General features: G+C 53.4%; 2 protein-coding genes across 2 annotated transcripts; both read right to left on the reverse strand.

The window, feature by feature from the left end:
• Positions 1-6,389: 6,389 nt before the first annotated feature.
• LOC116374332 (SH3 and multiple ankyrin repeat domains protein 1-like) lies at positions 6,390-13,475 on the reverse strand. Its single transcript, XM_031825983.1, has 5 exons — positions 9,977-13,475; positions 9,104-9,109; positions 7,797-8,393; positions 7,496-7,747; positions 6,390-7,078 (listed from the first exon to the last, which is right to left on the reverse strand). The coding sequence occupies exons 1-5, from the start codon at positions 13,084-13,086 to the stop codon at positions 7,006-7,008; spliced, it is 4,038 nt and encodes a 1,345-aa protein (XP_031681843.1). The 5' UTR covers positions 13,087-13,475; the 3' UTR covers positions 6,390-7,005.
• An 8-nt stretch (positions 13,476-13,483) lies between these two features.
• On the reverse strand, positions 13,484-16,918 carry LOC116374333 (SH3 and multiple ankyrin repeat domains protein 1-like; the record flags this gene model as incomplete). Its single annotated transcript, XM_031825985.1, has 5 exons — positions 16,721-16,918; positions 16,550-16,606; positions 15,588-15,706; positions 15,163-15,271; positions 13,484-13,578 (listed from the first exon to the last, which is right to left on the reverse strand). Coding segments are annotated over exons 2-5 (333 nt in total), but the record flags the coding sequence as incomplete, so codon positions are not given.
• Between the last annotated feature and the right edge of the window lie 3,181 nt (positions 16,919-20,099).

Below are 20,099 nucleotides of genomic sequence, written 5' to 3' on the forward strand. Positions count from 1 at the left end.
CTAACCCTAGGGTAGAGAGGAGGAGCTACAGCTACCTAACCCTAGGATAGAGAGGAGGAGCTACCTAACCCTAACCCTTGGGTAGAGAGGAGGAGCTACCTAACCCTAACCCTTGGGTAGAGAAGAGGAGCTACCTAACCCTTGGGTAGAGAGGAGGAGCTGCCTAACCCTCGGGTAGAGAGGAGGAGCAACCTAACCCTTGGGTAGAGAGGAGGAGCTACCTAACCCTAGGGTAGAGAGGAGGAGCTACCTAACCCTAACCCTTGGGTAGAGAGGAGGAGCTACCTAACCCTAACCCTTGGGTAGAGAGGAGGAGCTACCTAACCCTAACCCTTGGGTAGAGAGGAGGAGCTACCTAACCCTAACCCTTGGGTAGAGAGGAGGAGCTACCTAACCCTAACCCTTGGGTAGAGAGGAGGAGCTACCTAACCCTTGGGTAGAGAGGAGGAGCTACCTAACCCTTGGGTAGAGAGGAGGAGCTACCTAACCCTTGGGTAGAGAGGAGGAGCTACCTAACCCTAGGGTAGAGAGGAGGAGCTACCTAACCCTTGGGTAGAGAGGAGGAGCAACCTAACCCTTGGGTAGAGAGGAGGAGCAACCTAACCCTTGGGTAGAGAGGAGGAGCTACCTAACCCTAGGGTAGAGAGGAGGAGCTACCTAACCCTAGGGTAGAGAGGAGGAGCTACCTAACCCTAGGGTAGAGAGGAGGAGCTACCTAACCCTAGGGTAGAGAGGAGGAGCTACCTAACCCTAGGGTAGAGAGGAGGAGCTACAGCTACCTAACCCTAGGATAGAGAGGAGGAGCTACCTAACCCTAACCCTTGGGTAGAGAGGAGGAGCTACCTAACCCTAGGGTAGAGAGGAGGAGCTACCTAACCCTAGGGTAGAGAGGAGGAGCTACCTAACCCTTGGGTAGAGAGGAGGAGCTACAGCTACCTAACCCTAGGATAGAGAGGAGGAGCTACCTAACCCTAACCCTTGGGTAGAGAGGAGGAGCTACCTAACCCTAACCCTTGGGTAGAGAAGAGGAGCTACCTAACCCTTGGGTAGAGAGGAGGAGCTACCTAACCCTTGGGTAGAGAGGAGGAGCTACAGCTACCTAACCCTAGGATAGAGAGGAGGAGTTACCTAACCCTAACCCTTGGGTAGAGAGGAGGAGCTACCTAACCCTTGGGTAGAGAGGAGGAGCTACCTAACCCTAGGGTAGAGAGGAGGAGCTACCTAACCCTAACCCTTGGGTAGAGAGGAGGAGCTACCTAACCCTAACCCTTGGGTAGAGAGGAGGAGCTACCTAACCCTAACCCTTGGGTAGAGAGGAGGAGCTACCTAACCCTAACCCTTGGGTAGAGAGGAGGAGCTACCTAACCCTAGGGTAGAGAGGAGGAGCTGCCTAACCCTCGGGTATAGAGGAGGAGCAACCTAACCCTTGGGTAGAGAGGAGGAGCTACCTAACCCTAGGGTAGAGAGGAGGAGCTACCTAACCCTAACCCTTGGGTAGAGAGGAGGAGCTACCTAACCCTAACCCTTGGGTAGAGAGGAGGAGCTACCTAACCCTAACCCTTGGGTAGAGAGGAGGAGCTACCTAACCCTAACCCTTGGGTAGAGAGGAGGAGCTACCTAACCCTTGGGTAGAGAGGAGGAGCTACCTAACCCTTGGGTAGAGAGGAGGTGCTACCTAACCCTTGGGTAGAGAGGAGGAGCTACCTAACCCTAGGGTAGAGAGGAGGAGCAACCTAACCCTTGGGTAGAGAGGAGGAGCAACCTAACCCTTGGGTAGAGAGGAGGAGCTACCTAACCCTAGGGTAGAGAGGAGGAGCTACCTAACCCTAGGGTAGAGAGGAGGAGCTACCTAACCCTAGGGTAGAGAGGAGGAGCTACAGCTACCTAACCCTAGGATAGAGAGGAGGAGCTACCTAACCCTAACCCTTGGGTAGAGAGGAGGAGCAACCTAACCCTTGGGTAGAGAGGAGGAGCAACCTAACCCTTGGGTAGAGAGGAGGAGCTACCTAACCCTAGGGTAGAGAGGAGGAGCTACCTAACCCTAGGGTAGAGAGGAGGAGCTACCTAACCCTAGGGTAGAGAGGAGGAGCTACAGCTACCTAATCCTAGGATAGAGAGGAGGAGCTACCTAACCCTAACCCTTGGGTAGAGAAGAGGAGCTACCTAACCCTTGGGTAGAGAGGAGGAGCTACCTAACCCTTGGGTAGAGAGGAGGAGCTACAGCTACCTAACCCTAGGATAGAGAGGAGGAGCTACCTAACCCTAACCCTTGGGTAGAGAGGAGGAGCTACCTAACCCTAGGGTAGAGAGGAGGAGCTACCTAACCCTAGGATAGAGAGGAGGAGCTACCTAACCCTAACCCTTGGGTAGAGAGGAGGAGCTACCTAACCCTAACCCTTGGGTAGAGAAGAGGAGCTACCTAACACTAACCCTTGGGTAGAGAGGAGGAGCTACCTAACCCTTGGGTAGAGAGGAGGAGCTACCTAACCCTGGGGTAGAGAGGAGGAGCTACCTAACCCTAGGGTAGAGAGGAGGAGCTACCTAACCCTCGGGTAGAGAGGAGGAGCTACCTAATCTTAGGGTAGAGAGGAGGAGCTACCTAACCCTAGAGTAGAGAGGAGGAGCTACCTAACCCTAGGGTAGAGAGGAGGAAATACCTAACCCTCGGGTAGAGAGGAGGAGCAACCTAACCCTTGGGTAGAGAGGAGGAGCTACCTAACCCTAGGGTAGAGAGGAGCAGCTACAGCTACCTAACCCTAGGATAGAGAGGAGGAGCTACCTAACCCTAACCCTTGGGTAGAGAGGAGGAGCTACCTAACCCTAACCCTTGGGTAGAGAGGAGGAGCTACCTAACCCTTGGGTAGAGAGGAGGAGCTACCTAACCCTTGGGTAGAGAGGAGGAGCTACCTAACCCTTGGGTAGAGAGGAGGAGCTACCTAACCCTAGGGTAGAGAGGAGGAGCTACCTAACCCTAACCCTTGGGTAGAGAGGAGGAGCTACCTAACCCTAACCCTTGGGTAGAGAAGAGGAGCTACCTAACCCTAACCCTTGGGTAGAGAGGAGGAGCTACCTAACCCTTGGATAGAGAGGAGGAGCTACCTAACCCTAACCCTTGGGTAGAGAAGAGGAGCTACCTAACCCTTGGGTAGAGAGGAGGAGCTACCTAACCCTTGGGTAGAGAGGAGGAGCTACAGCTACCTAACCCTAGGATAGAGAGGAGGAGCTACCTAACCCTAACCCTTGGGTAGAGAGGAGGAGCTACCTAACCCTAGGGTAGAGAGGAGGAGCTACCTAACCCTAGGATAGAGAGGAGGAGCTACCTAACCCTAACCCTTGGGTAGAGAGGAGGAGCTACCTAACCCTAACCCTTGGGTAGAGAAGAGGAGCTACCTAACCCTAACCCTTGGGTAGAGAGGAGGAGCTACCTAACCCTTGGGTAGAGAGGAGGAGCTACCTAACCCTGGGGTAGAGAGGAGGAGCTACCTAACCCTAGGGTAGAGAGGAGGAGCTACCTAACCCTCGGGTAGAGAGGAGGAGCTACCTAATCTTAGGGTAGAGAGGAGGAGCTACCTAACCCTAGAGTAGAGAGGAGGAGCTACCTAACCCTAGGGTAGAGAGGAGGAAATACCTAACCCTCGGGTAGAGAGGAGGAGCAACCTAACCCTTGGGTAGAGAGGAGGAGCTACCTAACCCTAGGGTAGAGAGGAGCAGCTACAGCTACCTAACCCTAGGATAGAGAGGAGGAGCTACCTAACCCTAACCCTTGGGTAGAGAGGAGGAGCTACCTAACCCTAACCCTTGGGTAGAGAGGAGGAGCTACCTAACCCTTGGGTAGAGAGGAGGAGCTACCTAACCCTTGGGTAGAGAGGAGGAGCTACCTAACCCTTGGGTAGAGAGGAGGAGCTACCTAACCCTAGGGTAGAGAGGAGGAGCTACCTAACCCTAACCCTTGGGTAGAGAGGAGGAGCTACCTAACCCTAACCCTTGGGTAGAGAAGAGGAGCTACCTAACCCTAACCCTTGGGTAGAGAGGAGGAGCTACCTAACCCTTGGGTAGAGAGGAGGAGCTACCTAACCCTTGGGTAGAGAGGAGGAGCTACCTAACCCTTGGGTAGAGAGGAGGAGCTACCTAACCCTAGGGTAGAGAGGAGGAGCTACCTAACCCTAACCCTTGGGTAGAGAGGAGGAGCTACCTAACCCTAACCCTTGGGTAGAGAAGAGGAGCTACCTAACCCTAACCCTTGGGTAGAGAGGAGGAGCTACCTAACCCTTGGGTAGAGAGGAGGAGCTACCTAACCCTTGGGTAGAGAGGAGGAGCTACCTAACCCTTGGGTAGAGAGGAGGAGCTACCTAACCCTAGGGTAGAGAGGAGGAGCTACCTAACCCTCGGGTAGAGAGGAGGAGCAACCTAACCCTTGGGTAGAGAGGAGGAGCTACCTAACCCTAGGGTAGAGAGGAGGAGCTACAGCTACCTAACCCTAGGATAGAGAGGAGGAGCTACCTAACCCTAACCCTTGGGTAGAGAGGAGGAGCTACCTAACCCTAACCCTTGGGTAGAGAGGAGGAGCTACCTAACCCTTGGGTAGAGAGGAGGAGCTACCTAACCCTAGGGTAGAGAGGAGGAGCTACCTAACCCTTGGGTAGAGAGGAGGAGCTACCTAACCCTTGGGTAGAGAGGAGGAGCTACCTAACCCTAGGGTAGAGAGGAGGAGCTACCTAACCCTAGGGTAGAGAGGAGGAGCTACCTAACCCTAGGGTAGAGAGGAGGAGCTACAGCTACCTAACCCTAGGATAGAGAGGAGGAGCTACCTAACCCTAACCCTTGGGTAGAGAGGAGGAGCTACCTAACCCTAACCCTTGGGTAGAGAAGAGGAGCTACCTAACCCTTGGGTAGAGAGGAGGAGCTACCTAACCCTGGGGTAGAGAGGAGGAGCTACCTAACCCTAGGGTAGAGAGGAGGAGCTACCTAACCCTTGGGTAGAGAGGAGGAGCTACCTAACCCTAGGGTAGAGAGGAGGAGCTACAGCTACCTAACCCTAGGATAGAGAGGAGGAGCTACTTAACCCTAACCCTTGGGTAGAGAGGAGGAGCTACCTAACCCTAACCCTTGGGTAGAGAGGAGGAGCTACCTAACCCTTGGGTAGAGAGGAGGAGCTACCTAACCCTTGGGTAGAGAGGAGGAGCTACCTAACCCTAGGGTAGAGCGGAGGAGCTACGTAACCCTTGGGTAGAGAGGAGGAGCTACCTAACCCTAGGGTAGAGAGGAGGAGCTACAGCTACCTAACCCTAGGATAGAGAGGAGGAGCTACTTAACCCTAACCCTTGGGTAGAGAGGAGGAGCTACCTAACCCTTGGGTAGAGAGGAGGAGCTACCTAACCCTAGGGTAGAGAGGAGGAGCAACCTAACCCTTGGGTAGAGAGGAGGAGCTACCTAACCCTAGGGTAGAGAGGAGGAGCTACCTAACCCTAGGGTAGAGAGGAGGAGCTACCTAACCCTAGGGTAGAGAGGAGGAGCTACAGCTACCTAACCCTAGGATAGAGAGGAGGAGCTACCTAACCCTAACCCTTGGGTAGAGAGGAGGAGCTACCTAACCCTAACCCTTGGGTAGAGAAGAGGAGCTACCTAACCCTTGGGTAGAGAGGAGGAGCTACCTAACCCTCGGGTAGAGAGGAGGAGCTACCTAACCCTCGGGTAGAGAGGAGGAGCAACCTAACCCTTGGGTAGAGAGGAGGAGCTACCTAACCCTAGGGTAGAGAGGAGGAGCTACCTAACCCTAGGGTAGAGAGGAGGAGCTACAGCTACCTAACCCTAGGATAGAGAGGAGGAGCTACCTAACCCTATCCCTTGGGTAGAGAGGAGGAGCTACCTAACCCTAACCCTTGGGTAGAGAAGAGGAGCTACCTAACCCTTGGGTAGAGAGGAGGAGCTACCTAACCCTTGGGTAGAGAGGAGGAGCTACAGCTACCTAACCCTAGGATAGAGAGGAGGAGCTACCTAACCCTATCCCTTGGGTAGAGAGGAGGAGCTACCTAACCCTAACCCTTGGGTAGAGAAGAGGAGCTACCTAACCCTTGGGTAGAGAGGAGGAGCTACCTAACCCTTGGGTAGAGAGGAGGAGCTACCTAACCCTGGGGTAGAGAGGAGGAGCTACCTAACCCTAGGGTAGAGAGGAGGAGCTACCTAACCCTAGGGTAGAGAGGAGGAGCTACCTAACCCTAGGGTAGAGAGGAGGAGCTACCTAATCTTAGGGTAGAGAGGAGGAGCTACCTAACCCTAGAGTAGAGAGGAGGAGCTACCTAACCCTAGGGTAGAGAGGAGGAGCTACCTAACCCTAGGGTAGAGAGGAGCTACCTAACCCTAGGGTAGAGAGGAGGAGCTACCTAATCCTAGGGTAGAGGAGGAGCTACCTAATCCTAGGGTAGAGAGGAGGAGCTACCTAACCCTAGGGTAGAGAGGAGGAGCTACCTAACCCTAGGGTAGAGAGGAGGAACTACAGCTACCCAGAGAAGACAGGTGGAGAAAGCTCTAACTAGTGTTAATAATGAGGACAATCCTCATTCTCTCTTTCCCCAACAACACTATGAACTGCTCAGATGAAAAAGGTAAACAATTTGATTGTTTCTCTCAATATTTTGGGCAAAGTTTTGTCACTATTTTACTCATATTGTTATTTGTTGCCTCAATGTACATTCAGTCATTCCATCCTCGTAGTGTTTGTGTGTGTGTGTTGACATTAGAGTCAGTGCTTGTGTGTGTTACTGTATTTGTGTGCATGCGAGTGTATCTGTGTGAGTCAGCTACCAGGCCCTGAGTACCAGGCATTGGTCAGCCCTTGTTCCATCCCTCATTTCCCCTCTCTTTTCCTGATCGGTCCTCCCTCTGGGTGAAATCAGGTCCTCTGCTTTTGTTGTGTGAATCCATCATGGATAGCAGCAGTTGTGGCCTCTCTCTCTCCTGTTCCCTCACTGACTCCATCCCCCCTCCTTTCTCTTTCTGTTTGTCTTCTCAGCTCCGACTCCCATCATCCCTTCTTCCTCGTGGTGACAGAGCAGAAATGGGAAAAGGAGAGCTGGAGAGCCTTGGGAAAGAAAAGAGAGATTAAAGTCATGTTTGTTTGTTTGTTTGAGCCAGACCCTTTAACAAGAGTAAGAGCTGCCCCAGTGCCATACTATCTGAATAACACATTCATTCATTTTGAGCCTGATTTCAATTCAAGAGACGAGAGAGACAAGAGAGAGAGGACAGAGACAAGAGAGAGAGGACAGAGACAAGAGAGAGAGGACAGAGACAAGAGAGAGAGGACAGAGACAAGAGTGACAGAGGAGATAGAGGACAGAGACAAGAGTGACAGAGGAGATAGAGGACAGAGATAGGAGAGGAGGATAGGCAGAGGTTTACAACCTGGCATAGGATTTGTTTTATCTTTGTTTATTTTACAAGACAGGCCTATCTCTGTACTCTTATCCTCTCACCCATCCATCGCTCTTCCCCTTACCTGTCAGTCACTCTCTTCAGAGCACGGTCAATGTTCATGCGGTGTCCAACACGCGTCACCCCCAGGTCTAGATAGTCCTCCTTGGTGAGGGAGGGCAGGTGAGTGCCGTCGATCTCGTTGTCCAGGAAATGCTCCCTGTGCTCACCCAGGTTCAGGTATCCCAGCCAATCAGCCACGTCGTATTTGGTCCAATAAGGCAGTGGCTTGGAGGCAAAGGGCTTGGAGGGGGCTGGGGGAGGGAGGTGGGGGTAGCTCAGGCAGGGGGGAGCGGGGAGAGGGTGCAGGGGAGGGGATGAGCTACCAGATAAAAAGTGTGTGGGGGAGAGGGAGCGAGACACCAACAGGGAGGCGTTTGGGGGGAGGAGGGGCACCAGAGGGGGCGAAGAGAGGAGGGGAGGGGGAGAAGTAGGGGTCCCCCATGTGGTTAGCGGGTGAGGGCGGGGTCATAGAGCCGCGAAGTTCGTAGAGGCTGCTGTAGAGGGGTGTGGTGGGGAGGAGGGGGAGGGAGGAGGGGCGGGGGGGACCCAGTTTGGGCCTCTCTGAGGGGGAGATGAGGGGACTGGGGGCTCTCCTACGCTGCAGGTGGTGGGACTCTGCCTTCCTGGACTCTCTACTTGGAATGAACTGGAACTCCAGGGCTTTGGTGCGATACACAGGCCGGTGTTTAGGGGAGGTGGGATAAGGGGAGTAGGTGGGGGAGGACAGGGGAGAGTGGGAGCGTGGAGGGGGCTGTACGGCAGCCACAGGGGGCTGGGGGGACGGGGGACGGTTCCAGTTGGGGTACTGGGAGGAAGGGGTGGGGGACAGGGACAGGGCGGGCTGGGAGTGGTGGATAGGGGAGGGGGACAGGGAACGAACTGAGGGAGGGCTCAGGGCCGAGGCGGAGTCTTCTGAAAACCTAGGGACAGAAAAGAAGGAATGACAATGACACATACGGTACAACCTCACCACCACTATTCATAACACATTACCCAACCTCACCACCACTATTCATAACACATTACCCAACCTCACCACCCCTATTCATAACACATTACCCAACCTCACCACCACTATTCATAACCCATTACCCAACCTCACCACCACTATTCATAACCCATTACCCAACCTCACCACCCCTATTCATAACACATTACCCAACCTCACCACCACTATTCATAACACATTACCCAACCTCACCACCCCTATTCATAACCCGTTACCCAACCTCACCACCACTATTCATAACCCATTACCCAACCTCACCACCACTATTCATAACCCATTACCCAACCTCACCACCCCTATTCATAACCCATTACCCAACCTCACCACCCCTATTCATAACACATTACCCAACCTCACCACCCCTATTCATAACACATTACCCAACCTCACCACCACTATTCACTAGTAGCCTACACCTGAAGACGGACATTGTTAGATTGGCTATCAATATGAGGCTCAGGATGTTAACAGCAGCTAATTGCTATTAAAGTTGTGCTGAGTAGACAGGAACTTGCTTTTCTTTTCTCTGGCTGTTGAAACACAGGCAGTAAATTGAAGAAAGGGGAAATGTTTTATGTCCAGTCAAACAGACAGTGTGTGAGAAAGGAGGAGTGTAATTACCTGTTTCTGGTGGAGGAGAGACATAAAGCAGACGGAGACAAAAGCATGGGACATAAACATGGGGAAGAATTTACATAGTAAAACATTCACTCACTCACTCACTCACTCACTCACTCACTCACTCACTCACTCACTCACTCACTCACTCACTCACTCACTCACTCACTCACTCACTCACTCACTCACTCACTCACCACTCACCACTCACTCACTCACTCACTCACTCACTCACTCACTCACTCACTCACTCACTCACTCACTCACTCACTCACTCACTCACTCACTCACTCACTCACTCACTCACTCACTCACTCACTCACTCACTCACCACTCACTCACTCACTCACTCACTCACTCACTCACTCACTCACCACTCACTCACTCACTCACTCACTCACTCACTCACTCACTCACTCACTCACTCACTCACTCACTCACTCACTCACCACTCACTCACTCACTCACTCACTCACTCACTCACTCACTCACTCACTACTCACTCACTCACTCACTCACTCACTCACCCATTCCCACAAAATACACAAGTAGCGCCAGGACAAGAGATCGCTGTGTGATTGATGTTTACAACACAGGAGGTTGGTGGGACCTTAATTGGGGAGGAAGGGCTCGTGGTAACGGCTGGAGCGGAATCAGTGAGATGGTATCAAACACATCAAACACATGGTTTGACTCCATTCCAGACATTATTATGAGCCATTCTCCCCTCAGCAGCCTCCACTGATGTACAAGTAAAACATGCAGGCCTTTGTACTGAAATCTATGGTCTACTGAAGATAATATAACTGTAGTCATTTTACCTGTATCAACACACACAACCTCACCAAATATCCTCTAACATATCATAGTGAGTACCTGTGTCTACTTAGTGATCTCTGGCTCCCTCTCTGCTGCAGTTTGTTGCTGAGCTCATTGATGATGCTGGCCTTCATGCTGGATATGGGGGGGTACAGCCTCCGGCCCTCCAGGTAGGTCCCCTGGTCCCCTACTAACTGACCCTCTGACCCCCACAGAGGCTTCATCTCAGGGGTCCGGGGCCGGTCAAAGTAGGGTGACGTGGGACGCCCCAAATTCTGTGTCATCCCATAACCCTCCCGTCCTCCATCGTCCTCCTCCTCTCCTTCCTCGCCCTCCTCCTCCTCTTCCTCATCCTCCCTCCGTCTGTGTGACTGGAAGGAGGGCGGGGCGGTACCGGTCTCTCTGCGTAGTTCGGCCGCACGCCCCCCCTCCCTGAACCTGCCTGATTTGGGGTAGGTGGAGACGGCGGCTGTGGCGTTGTGCATGTCAAACGTCTGTCCGTCCAGGTAGCTCATGTACGACTCCAGGAGGTCTGCTCCTCCCGCCCTGTCTCCCTCCCCTCCTCCTCCTCCCTCCCTCCCTCTCTCCAGCCTCTCTTCCAGCCTCTCTCTGGCTCCTCCGCTCATGGCCAGGATGTTGTCCAGGTGGTGGTCACTGCTGCTGCGGCTGTCCAGCTCCTCTATCCCAGAGTCCACCACCGTCTCCTGGGACTCCCCTGCCTTGGCTGTGGGGTGAGGGTGGTGCTCCCCTATCCTGCGGCCGGCCGCTGTAGAACCAGAGGGGGCTGGGTGTGTCCTGTCCTGGTGGGGCTGGACTGAGGTCCTCGTGGTGGTGGCAGCGGTGGTGGTGGTGGTGGTGGTGGTACAGGGAGCGGTGGAAGTCAGGGCTGCAGAGCCCCGGAAGGGGCCAGAGGAGGCTGCGGTGGAGGAGATGGGAGGGGGACCACGGTAGGATGGGGAACCTGCAATGGAGTGGGGAGGAGGGGTGGGGGATGAGCTCCTATGGATGGTGGAGGAGCGACCCTGGGTGGGGGAGGAGCGACCCTGGGTGGGGGAGGAGCGACCCTGGGTGGGGGAGAAGCGACCTTTGGGAGGAGGAGTGGGGGAGGAGCGCCCATGGGAAGGAGAGGAGCGCCCGGTGTGCGTGCTGTTGTAGAGGTGGTGAGAGTGGGTCATGGCAAGGGAGGGTCTGTGAAAGGAGCTGGGTGGGGGTGGGGGGGAGACAGAGGGGGGAGGCGGGGGTCCTGTGGGCTGGAGGCTGGAGGGTGAGGGTGGAGGAAGGGGGTTGGGTGATGTCTGAGTGGGGGAGTTTCCTGACTGGGTCAGGTTGGCCACCTCACTGTCATAGGAGGTAAGGCTGGAGGTGGTAGAGTCCCCCGCCTGTGGGGAGGGTAGGGGGGTGTGGGCCGGGAACCCACTGATAAACATGTCTTTTGGAGGGGGTGGTGGGGGAGGAGGGGGAGGTGGTGGGGGCTGCTGCTGGCGTGAGGCCAGGTTGTTGATAATGGCACGGTGTGTGTAACCTGACATTCCACCCCGGTCAAAGCTGTTGGCAAACTCCAGCGGAGGGGGCAGTGGGTCAGCAAACACAAACTCATCATCCACATCCACAGAGGGGGCAGGGGGCGGCAGAACCATGAGGCCACTGCCCCCGGAACCCCCTCCCCCCTGAGGGTGAGACGGGGCGGCTGTAGCGGGGGGAGATGGAGGGGTGAGAGACAGGATGTAGCCTGCCTCACTCTCCATCCTCAGAAACGAGGCCTGGCGAGGCTGCTGGGACGACAGCTGATGGGGCTGCTGGGTAGGTGCTGTCTGCTGCCTCATGTACCCCTCTCTGTCCCGCTCCCTTTCTCTCGACCTCTCCCTCTCCCTCTCTCTCGACCTCTCCCTCTGTCTTTCCTCCCTGTAGGAGGGTTGGTAGTGCTGGGACTGGTAGTGATGTGTGTGGACTGTTTTGTCCTCAGAGAAGCGCACCCTCAGCCCCTCTCTGGCCCCGCCACCCTCCCTCTCCCGCTCCCCTCCTCCCCCCTCCTCGCCCCAGCCTGCACCCCTGAGGATCCTGGGGGAGGGGGGTTGGCTGGTGGAGGAGGTGGTGGCGGCTAGGGATGAGGAGGTGACCAGATAGGAGGAGCTGGAGGAATGGGTGGCTGAGGAAGCCGGTGTGGGTGAGGTGGCCTGGGAGGGGAATGTCACCACACTGGACATCTGTCGTACAAACTGGTGCTCGGTCCCTCTCTCCCTCCTCATCCTGCCGTCGTCCTTCAGGGCCCGCTCCCTGGCAGCCAGGGCCAGACCCAGGGGGGACGAGGGGTCCAGGACCTTTCCTGTCAGGGGGTGGATGAAGGTGGTGCCAGAGGGGACCTGCTGCCGGCTTGACGCCCCGTAGAAGTCAGCCGGAACAGACTTGGGCTGGTAGTCTGGAGCCGGGGAGGAGTACTCTGGCAGGCCGAAGGCAGGGGGCATGCTGCGGGTGTGGTGGATGAAGGTGTCCCCAGAGAACATGCCCTCGTCGATGGACTTGGAGGGCCGGAGGCGTGGGGGGGGGCCACCGGACTGGGGGCTGAACTGCTGCTGCTGAGTGGTCTGTGTCCTGCCTGCCCCTCCTCCTCCTCCCCCTCCTCCTCCTCCCCCTGGCCCCACCTCCTCCTCGGCAGACATGAAGATGGAGGCGCTCTTCCTGCGGGCCTCATGGAAGCGTTCCCTGTCCCGGCGGGCTGCACCCACGATGGCCGCCCCAAACTGGCTAGTGAAGTCACTATCCTGGCCTCGGAAGGAGGGTGGTGGAGGGGCCGGGATGGAGGGAGGAGCAGGGGGTTGCGGGGCTGGGGTGGAAGGGGGTCCGTGGGGGGGTTTGGTTCTGTCGGTCTCCCCTGGGGGGGTGGGCTCAGCCTCCACACTGCTGCCCTGGCTGCTGCGGCCACTGCCACTGCTGATGGAGGGGGCCTTGACTATGATGGTGGGGATGGGGATGGAGCTCTTCTCCACTGGGGCCTTGCCCCCCAGTGTGCCCTGGCCAGCCCGCAGGTCCTCCACCTTGGACTGCTTTACCAAAGGGCCCTTCCCTCTCCGCGCCCCCCCTCCTTTAGGTACTCCCTCTCCAGCCCCCCCAGCCGCACTGCGGTCTGCCCTCTGCGGCTGGCTCTGGGTGGTCTGCTGCTGCTGGGGCATCACTGTGGCACTGCCTGAAGGTGGGGCGGCGTTACTGTAGCCCCTCCTTAGACCTGCAGCCTTGCCCCCCCCCACTCCTCCTCCCCCTCCTGATCCAACAGGCTCCCCTGGGTAGCCCCCTTTCCTAGAGGCAGTCCTGCTCTGAGCGGCGTGGGCGGGGGCATTAGAGTACTGGTGCGTGTGGTCCACCCCTCCTCCTCCAGCGCCGGTACTGGGCCCCCCTGCCCTTTCGCGGCCCCCGTGGGTGAAGTGCACAGACTGAGAGTAGAGCTGGTAGTGGGCTGCTGTGGAGGTGGACTGGGACACAGCCACAGAGGGCTGCTGGGAAGACTTGCCCCCTCTCCAGCCCAGCGGTGGGGCGGAGGAGAAGGGGGGGTCTGGCGGGGCGGTGGTGGGGGGGCGGGGGGATGTCATCTGGGCCGGGAACCGAGAGACTTCGGGCAAACTTCATGGCCGGAGGATTGAGATGGGACTTCTCCTCTTCAGTCACCCCTGCAGTTCACCACAGACAGAGATACAAGAGAGGGATGAAAAGGACTGATGAGAGAGACTGGGGTAGAGGGATGGAGGATAGACACAGAGCAGAGTGATCAGATGGGTGAGAGACTGGGGTATAGGGATGGAGGATAGACACAGAGCAGAGTGATCAGATGGGTGAGAGACTGGGGTAGAGGGATGGAGGATAGACACAGAGCAGAGTGATCAGATGGGTGAGGGACTGGGGTAGAGGGATGGAGGATAGACACAGAGCAGAGTGATCAGATGGGTGAGAGACTGGGGTATAGGGATGGAGGATAGACACAGAGCAGAGTGATCAGATGGGTGAGAGACTGGGGTAGAGGGATGGAGGATAGACACAGAGCAGAGTGATCAGATGGGTGAGAGACTGGGGTAGAGGGATGGAGGATAGACACAGAGCAGAGTGATCAGATGGGTGAGGGACGGGGGTAGAGGGATGGAGGATAGACACAGAGCAGAGTGATCAGATGGGTGAGGGACTGGGGTAGAGGGATGGAGGATAGACACAGAGCAGAGTGATCAGATGGGTGAGAGACTGGGGTAGAGGGATGGAGGATAGACACAGAGCAGAGTGATCAGATGGGTGAGGGACGGGGTAGAGGGATGGAGGATAGACACAGAGTGATCAGATGGGTGAGGGACTGAGGTAGAGGGATGGAGGATAGATACAGAGTGATCAGATGGGTGAGAGACTGGGTAGAGGGATGGTACAGAGAAAATACTGCTGAACAAAAGAACAGATTATTAATGTGGGAGGCTGTCTGTCTGTCTCTGTAACTGCCTGTCTGTCTAATTGTCAGGCGGTCCTCTGATTCATCTGTAAGCCTGTCTGTCTAATTGTCAGGCGGTCCTCTCATTCATCTGTAAGTCTGTCTGTCTAATTGTCAGGCGGTCCTCTCATTCATCTGTAAGTCTGTCTGTCTAATTGTCAGGCGGTCCTCTCATTCATCTGTAAGCCTGTCTGTCTAATTGTCAGGCGGTCCTCTCATTCATCTGTAAGTCTGTCTGTCTAATTGTCAGGCGGTCCTCTCATTCATCTGTAAGTCTGTCTGTCTAATTGTCAGGCGGTCCTCTCATTCATCTGTAAGTCTGTCTGTCTAATTTTCAGGCGGTCCTCTCATTCATCTTAAAGCCTGTCTGTCCTCTAGCAGAGATGATGACCAACAGTATCATTCTGTATGTACTGGTAAAAGTACAGGAACGGTCATTTGCCAACAGGGTGAGATGTTATACCGCCTTTTACTTGGCGAGTCACAGGAGAAGTCCATCGTCTTTAGCTGTGTCACATTCAACCACAGTTCCAGCTTCTGTGATGAACAGCTCCTAGAAACAGTGTATCAGCCTACAAACATTTTAGTACAGTACAACACATATAAACTGCTATTCTCCACAGCAGAAGCATACTACAACATGAACCAGGACATAGACAGAACAGTCAGACTAGAAGCACATGGTATGCTACAGCTGCAGACAGTGTTACAGCACAGGCCTTTAAGAGTCTAGAGGACAGACAGACGGACAGGCCGGCCAGAGGGCCTGCCAGACAGACAGCCTCACCGATGGATTTCTGTCGCAGCATACCGTGTGGAGGGACGTGGCCTGATGTGAACTGGGCGCGGTCATAGCCCAGCCCGGTCATCCCCATTTCTGATTGGTCGTAATTTGGCTGCGCAGCAAGAGAGGGAAGAGGGAGCAGAGGACAATGTTCAGAAAGGACAGAAGTTATATAACAGAATACACTTTGCAGACTGTGGTACTGTAAGTGAATAAAATAGCTTCACTATTCATGAAAGAGTTGTCAATTACTTGTAAAATAGTTCCTATCTAGTAGTATAGTAGCTTAGGCAGTCAAATCAATCACATCCTAAAGATGTGGGTGTTACCATAGGAACACTACAGGACAAACTGTTCCTCTCAATCTCATGACAGGTGATCTCACTAGTGAACACGAGCGCCAGCACACGCAACGCCGACACACACACCTCATTGGCGTAAAAGGAGCCCCGGCTCCTGTCTCTCCTTGCCCCCTGACCCCGCGTCCCTTGCCCCTCATTGGTGCTGATTGTCTGCTGAGCTGCTGCCAGGATCTCATCTAGCTTATCTGAGAGACAGAGAGGGAGAGAGAGAGAGAAAGAGATGGAGAGTGAGAGTGAGGGAGACAGAGATTGAGAGAGACGGAGAGAGAGAGAGACGGAGAGAGAGACGGAGAGAGACGGAGAGTGAGAGAGACGGAAAGAGAGAGAGACGGAGAGAGAGAGACAGATAGCGAGAGATACAGAGAGAGAGAGATGGATAGCGAGACACAGAGAGAGATGGAGAGAGAGATGGAGAGCGAGACACGGAGAGAGAGAGACAGAGAGAGAGAGAGAGACGGACCGATAGAGAGAGAGACAGGGCGCGCGAGAGAGAGACGGAGAGAGAGACGGAGAGAGACGGAGAGTGAGAGAGACGGAAAGAGAGAGAGATGGATAGCGAGACATGGAGGGAGAGATGGAGACAGAGAGATGGAGAGATGGAGAGAGAGACAGGGCATGCGAGAGAGAGACGGAGAGAGAAAGAGACAGAGGAAGAGAGACGGACAGAGAGAGGGGGGAGAGACAGACGGAGAGAGAGAGACAGAGAGAGACGGAGAGAGAGAGACGGATGGAGAGAGAGAGACAGACAGAGAGAGAGACAGAGAGAGAGAGAGATGGAGAGAGACAGACGGAGAGACGGAGAGAGACAGACAGAGAGAGAGAGAGACGGAGAGAGAGAGAAAAAGTGGTATAGAGGTTAGAGAAGAGGATGCGACAGAGTGGAGGAGGGAAAGGGTGAGGGGAGAGGGTCAAATCAAACCAACAAACACTCCACCACACATCCACCCACTGAGGGGGAATTTATTGATATGTGAAAAATAAAGCCCAGCTATTCCCCTGATGCTGTAAATGGATATGAAGTCTCTTACTCAAAGCCATCTGATAGACTGTCCTCTTCTTCTCTGTAACTTGTGAAGTCTCGAATTCTGAAAGGATACGGAAAAACCCAGTAAGCTGACTGAATGCTAACTGGCTAGCAGAGACGTTTGCAGTTTTAACAGATAAAAACACAAAGCATAAAAGGAGTTTGTGATTTGTACCTGAATTCTTTTTCCAGGGGGTAGCAGCTGAGGACAAAGCAAAGGCAGACGTTAACTTTGGCACTTGAGTTACTGTAACACCATCACTTGAGTTACTGTAACACCATCACTTGAGTTACTGTAACACCATCACTTGAGTTACTGTAACACCATCACTTGAGTTACTGTAACACCATCACTTGAGTTACTGTAACACCATCACTTACAGTGGGGCAAAAAAGTATTTAGTCAGCCACCAATTGTGCAAGTTCTCCCACTTAAAAAGATGAGAGAGGCCTGTAATTTTCATCATAGGTACACTTCAACTAAGACAGACAAAATGAGGAAAAAAATCCAGAAAATCACATTGTAGGATTTTTTATTAATTTATTTGCAAATTATGGTGGAAAATAAGTATTTGGTCACCTACAAACAAGCAAGATTTCTGGCTCTCACAGACCTGTAACTTCTTCTTTAAGAGGCTCCTCTGTCCTCCACTCGTTACCTGTATTAATGGCACCTGTTTGAAGTTGTTATCAGTATAAAAGACACCTGTCCACAACCTCAAACAGTCACACTCCAAACTCCACTATGGCCAAGACCAAAGAGCTGTCAAAGGACACCAGAAACAAAATTGTAGACCTGCACCAGGCTGGGAAGACTGAATCTGCAATAGGTAAGCAGCTTGGTTTGAAGAAATCAACTGTGGGAGCAATTATTAGGAAATGGAAGACATACAAGACCACTGATAATCTCCCTCGATCTGGGGCTCCACGCAAGATCTCACCCCGTGGGGTCAAAATGATGACAAGAACGGTGAGCAAAAATCCCAGAACCACATGGGGGGACCCAGTGAATGACCTGCAGAGAGCTGGGACCAAATAACAAAGCCTACCATCAGTAACACACTACGCCGCCAGGGACTCAAATCCTGCAGTGCCAGACGTGTCCAGGCCCGTCTGAAGTTTGCTAGAGAGCATTTGGATGATCCAGAAGAAGATTGGGAGAATGTCAGATGAAACCAAAATATAACTTTTTGGTAAAAACTCAACTCGTCGTGTTTGGAGGACAAAGAATGCTGAGTTACATCCAAAGAACACAATACCAACTGTGAAGCATGGGGGTGGAAAGATCATGCTTTGGGGCTGTTTTTCTGCAAAGGGACAAGGACGACTGATCCGTGTAAAGGAAAGAATGAATGGGGTCATGTATCGTGAGATTTTGAGTGAAAACCTCCTTCCATCAGCAAGGGCATTGAAGATGAAACGTGGCTGGGTCTTTCAGCATGACAATGATCCCTAACACACTGCCCGGGCAACGAAGGAGTGGCTTCGTAAGAAGCATTTCAAGGTCCTGGAGTGGCCTAGCCAGTCTCCAGATCTCAACCCCATAGAACATCTTTGGAGGGAGTTCAAAGTCTGTGTTGCCCAGCAACAGCCCCAAAACATCACTGCTCTAGAGGAGATCTGCATGGAGGAATGGGCTAAAAATACCAGCAACAGTGTGTGAAAACCTTGTGAAGACTTACAGAAAATGTTTGACCTCTGTCATTGCCAACAAAGGGTATATAACAAAGTATTGAGATAAACTTTTGTTATGGACCAAATACTTATTTTTCACCATCATTTGCAAATAAATTCACTAAAAATCCTACAATGTGATTTTCTGGATTTTTTTTCTAATTTTGTCTGTCATAGTTGAAGTGTACCTATGATGAAAATTACAGGCCTCTCTCATCTTTTTAAGTGGGAGAACTTGCACAATTGGTGGCTGACTAAATAATTTTTTGCCCTACTGTAAATTACTGTAACACCATCACTTGAGTTACTGTAACACCATCACTTGAGTTACTGTAACACCATCATAGTAAGTAATACTTATATTCCTATGTGTGCTGCAATCAGAGATGCCTGTGTCCTCTTTGTGACACACACACACACACACACACACACACACACACAAACACACACACACACAAATGTCTCACCTCTCTCCACTGTGACGCGTCCCCACCACAGGAAAGTGCAGTGAGTTGAGAGGAAAGACAGAGGTTAAAACAGAGTAGTGGGGCGTGAGTAGACCACAGGGTTCTACAGACGGGTTTAGAGAGTAGTGGAGCGTGAGTAGACCACAGGGTTCTATAGACGGGTTTAGAGAGTAGTGGAGCGTGAGTAGACCACAGGGTTCTACAGACGGGTTTAGAGAGTAGTGGAGCGTGAGTAGACCACAGGGTTCTACAGACGGGTTTAGAGAGTAGTGGAGCGTGAGTAGACCACAGGGTTAGACGGGTTTAGAGAGTAGTGGAGCGTGAGTAGACCACAGGGTTCTACAGACGGGTTTAGAGAGTAGTGGAGCGTGAGTAGACCACAGGGTTCTACAGACGGGGTTTAGAGAGTAGTGGAGCGTGAGTAGACCACAGGGTTCTACAGACGGGGTTTAGAGAGTAGTGGGGCGTGAGTAGACCACAGGGTTCTACAGACGGGTTTAGAGAGTAGTGGAGCGTGAGTAGACCACAGGGTTCTACAGACGGGTTTAGAGAGTAGTGGAGCGTGAGTAGACCACAGGGTTCTACAGACGGGTTTAGAGAGTAGTGGAGCGTGAGTAGACCACAGGGTTAGACGGGTTTAGAGAGTAGTGGAGCGTGAGTAGACCACAGGGTTCTACAGACGGGGTTTAGAGAGTAGTGGAGCGTGAGTAGACCACAGGGTTCTACAGACGGGGTTTAGAGAGTAGTGGAGCGTGAGTAGACCACAGGGTTCTACAGACGGGTTTAGAGAGTAGTGGAGCGTGAGTAGACCACAGGGTTCTACAGAAGGGTTTAGAGAGTAGTGGAGCGTGAGTAGACCACAGGGTTCTACAGACGGGTTTAGAGAGTAGTGGAGCGTGAGTAGACCACAGGGTTCTACAGACGGGTTTAGAGAGTAGTGGAGCGTGAGTAGACCACAGGGTTCTACAGACGGGTTTAGAGAGTAGTGGAGCGTGAGTAGACCACAGGGTTCTACAGACGGGTTTAGAGAGTAGTGGGGCGTGAGTAGACCACAGGGTTCTACAGACGGGTTTAGAGAGTAGTGGAGCGTGAGTAGACCACAGGGTTCTACAGACGAGTTTAGAGAGTAGTGGGGCGTGAGTAGACCACAGGGTTCTACAGACGGGTTTAGAGAGTAGTGGAGCGTGAGTAGACCACAGGGTTCTACAGATGGGTTTGGAGAGTAGTGGGGCGTGAGTAGACCACAGGGTTATACAGACGGGTTTAGAGAGTAGTGGAGCGTGAGTAGAGCACAGGGTTCTACAGACGGGATTAGAGAGTAGTGGAGCGTGTGTAGACCACAGTGTTCTACAGACGGGTTTAGAGAGTAGTGGAGCGTGAGTAGACCACAGGGTTCTACAGACGGGGTTTAGA

The sequence above is a fragment of the Oncorhynchus kisutch genome, linkage group LG6, assembly GCF_002021735.2.
Source record: "Oncorhynchus kisutch isolate 150728-3 linkage group LG6, Okis_V2, whole genome shotgun sequence".
Taxonomy (NCBI): Eukaryota; Metazoa; Chordata; class Actinopteri; order Salmoniformes; family Salmonidae; genus Oncorhynchus; species Oncorhynchus kisutch.

Excerpts from the sequence above, each read along its gene's own strand:
- LOC116374332 (XM_031825983.1), bottom strand. The coding sequence starts at position 13,086 with ATGCCCCAGCAGCAGCAGACCACCCAGAGCCAGCCGCAGAGGGCAGAC. Across the intron at positions 7,748-7,796 it reads CCCCACACACTTTTTATCTG|CTACCCCCACCTCCCTCCCC; the intron begins GTAGCTCATCCC and ends CCCCTGCCTGAG. Across the intron at positions 7,079-7,495 it reads CTGAAGAGAGTGACTGACAG|GCTCTCCAGCTCTCCTTTTC; the intron begins GTAAGGGGAAGA and ends TTCTTTCCCAAG.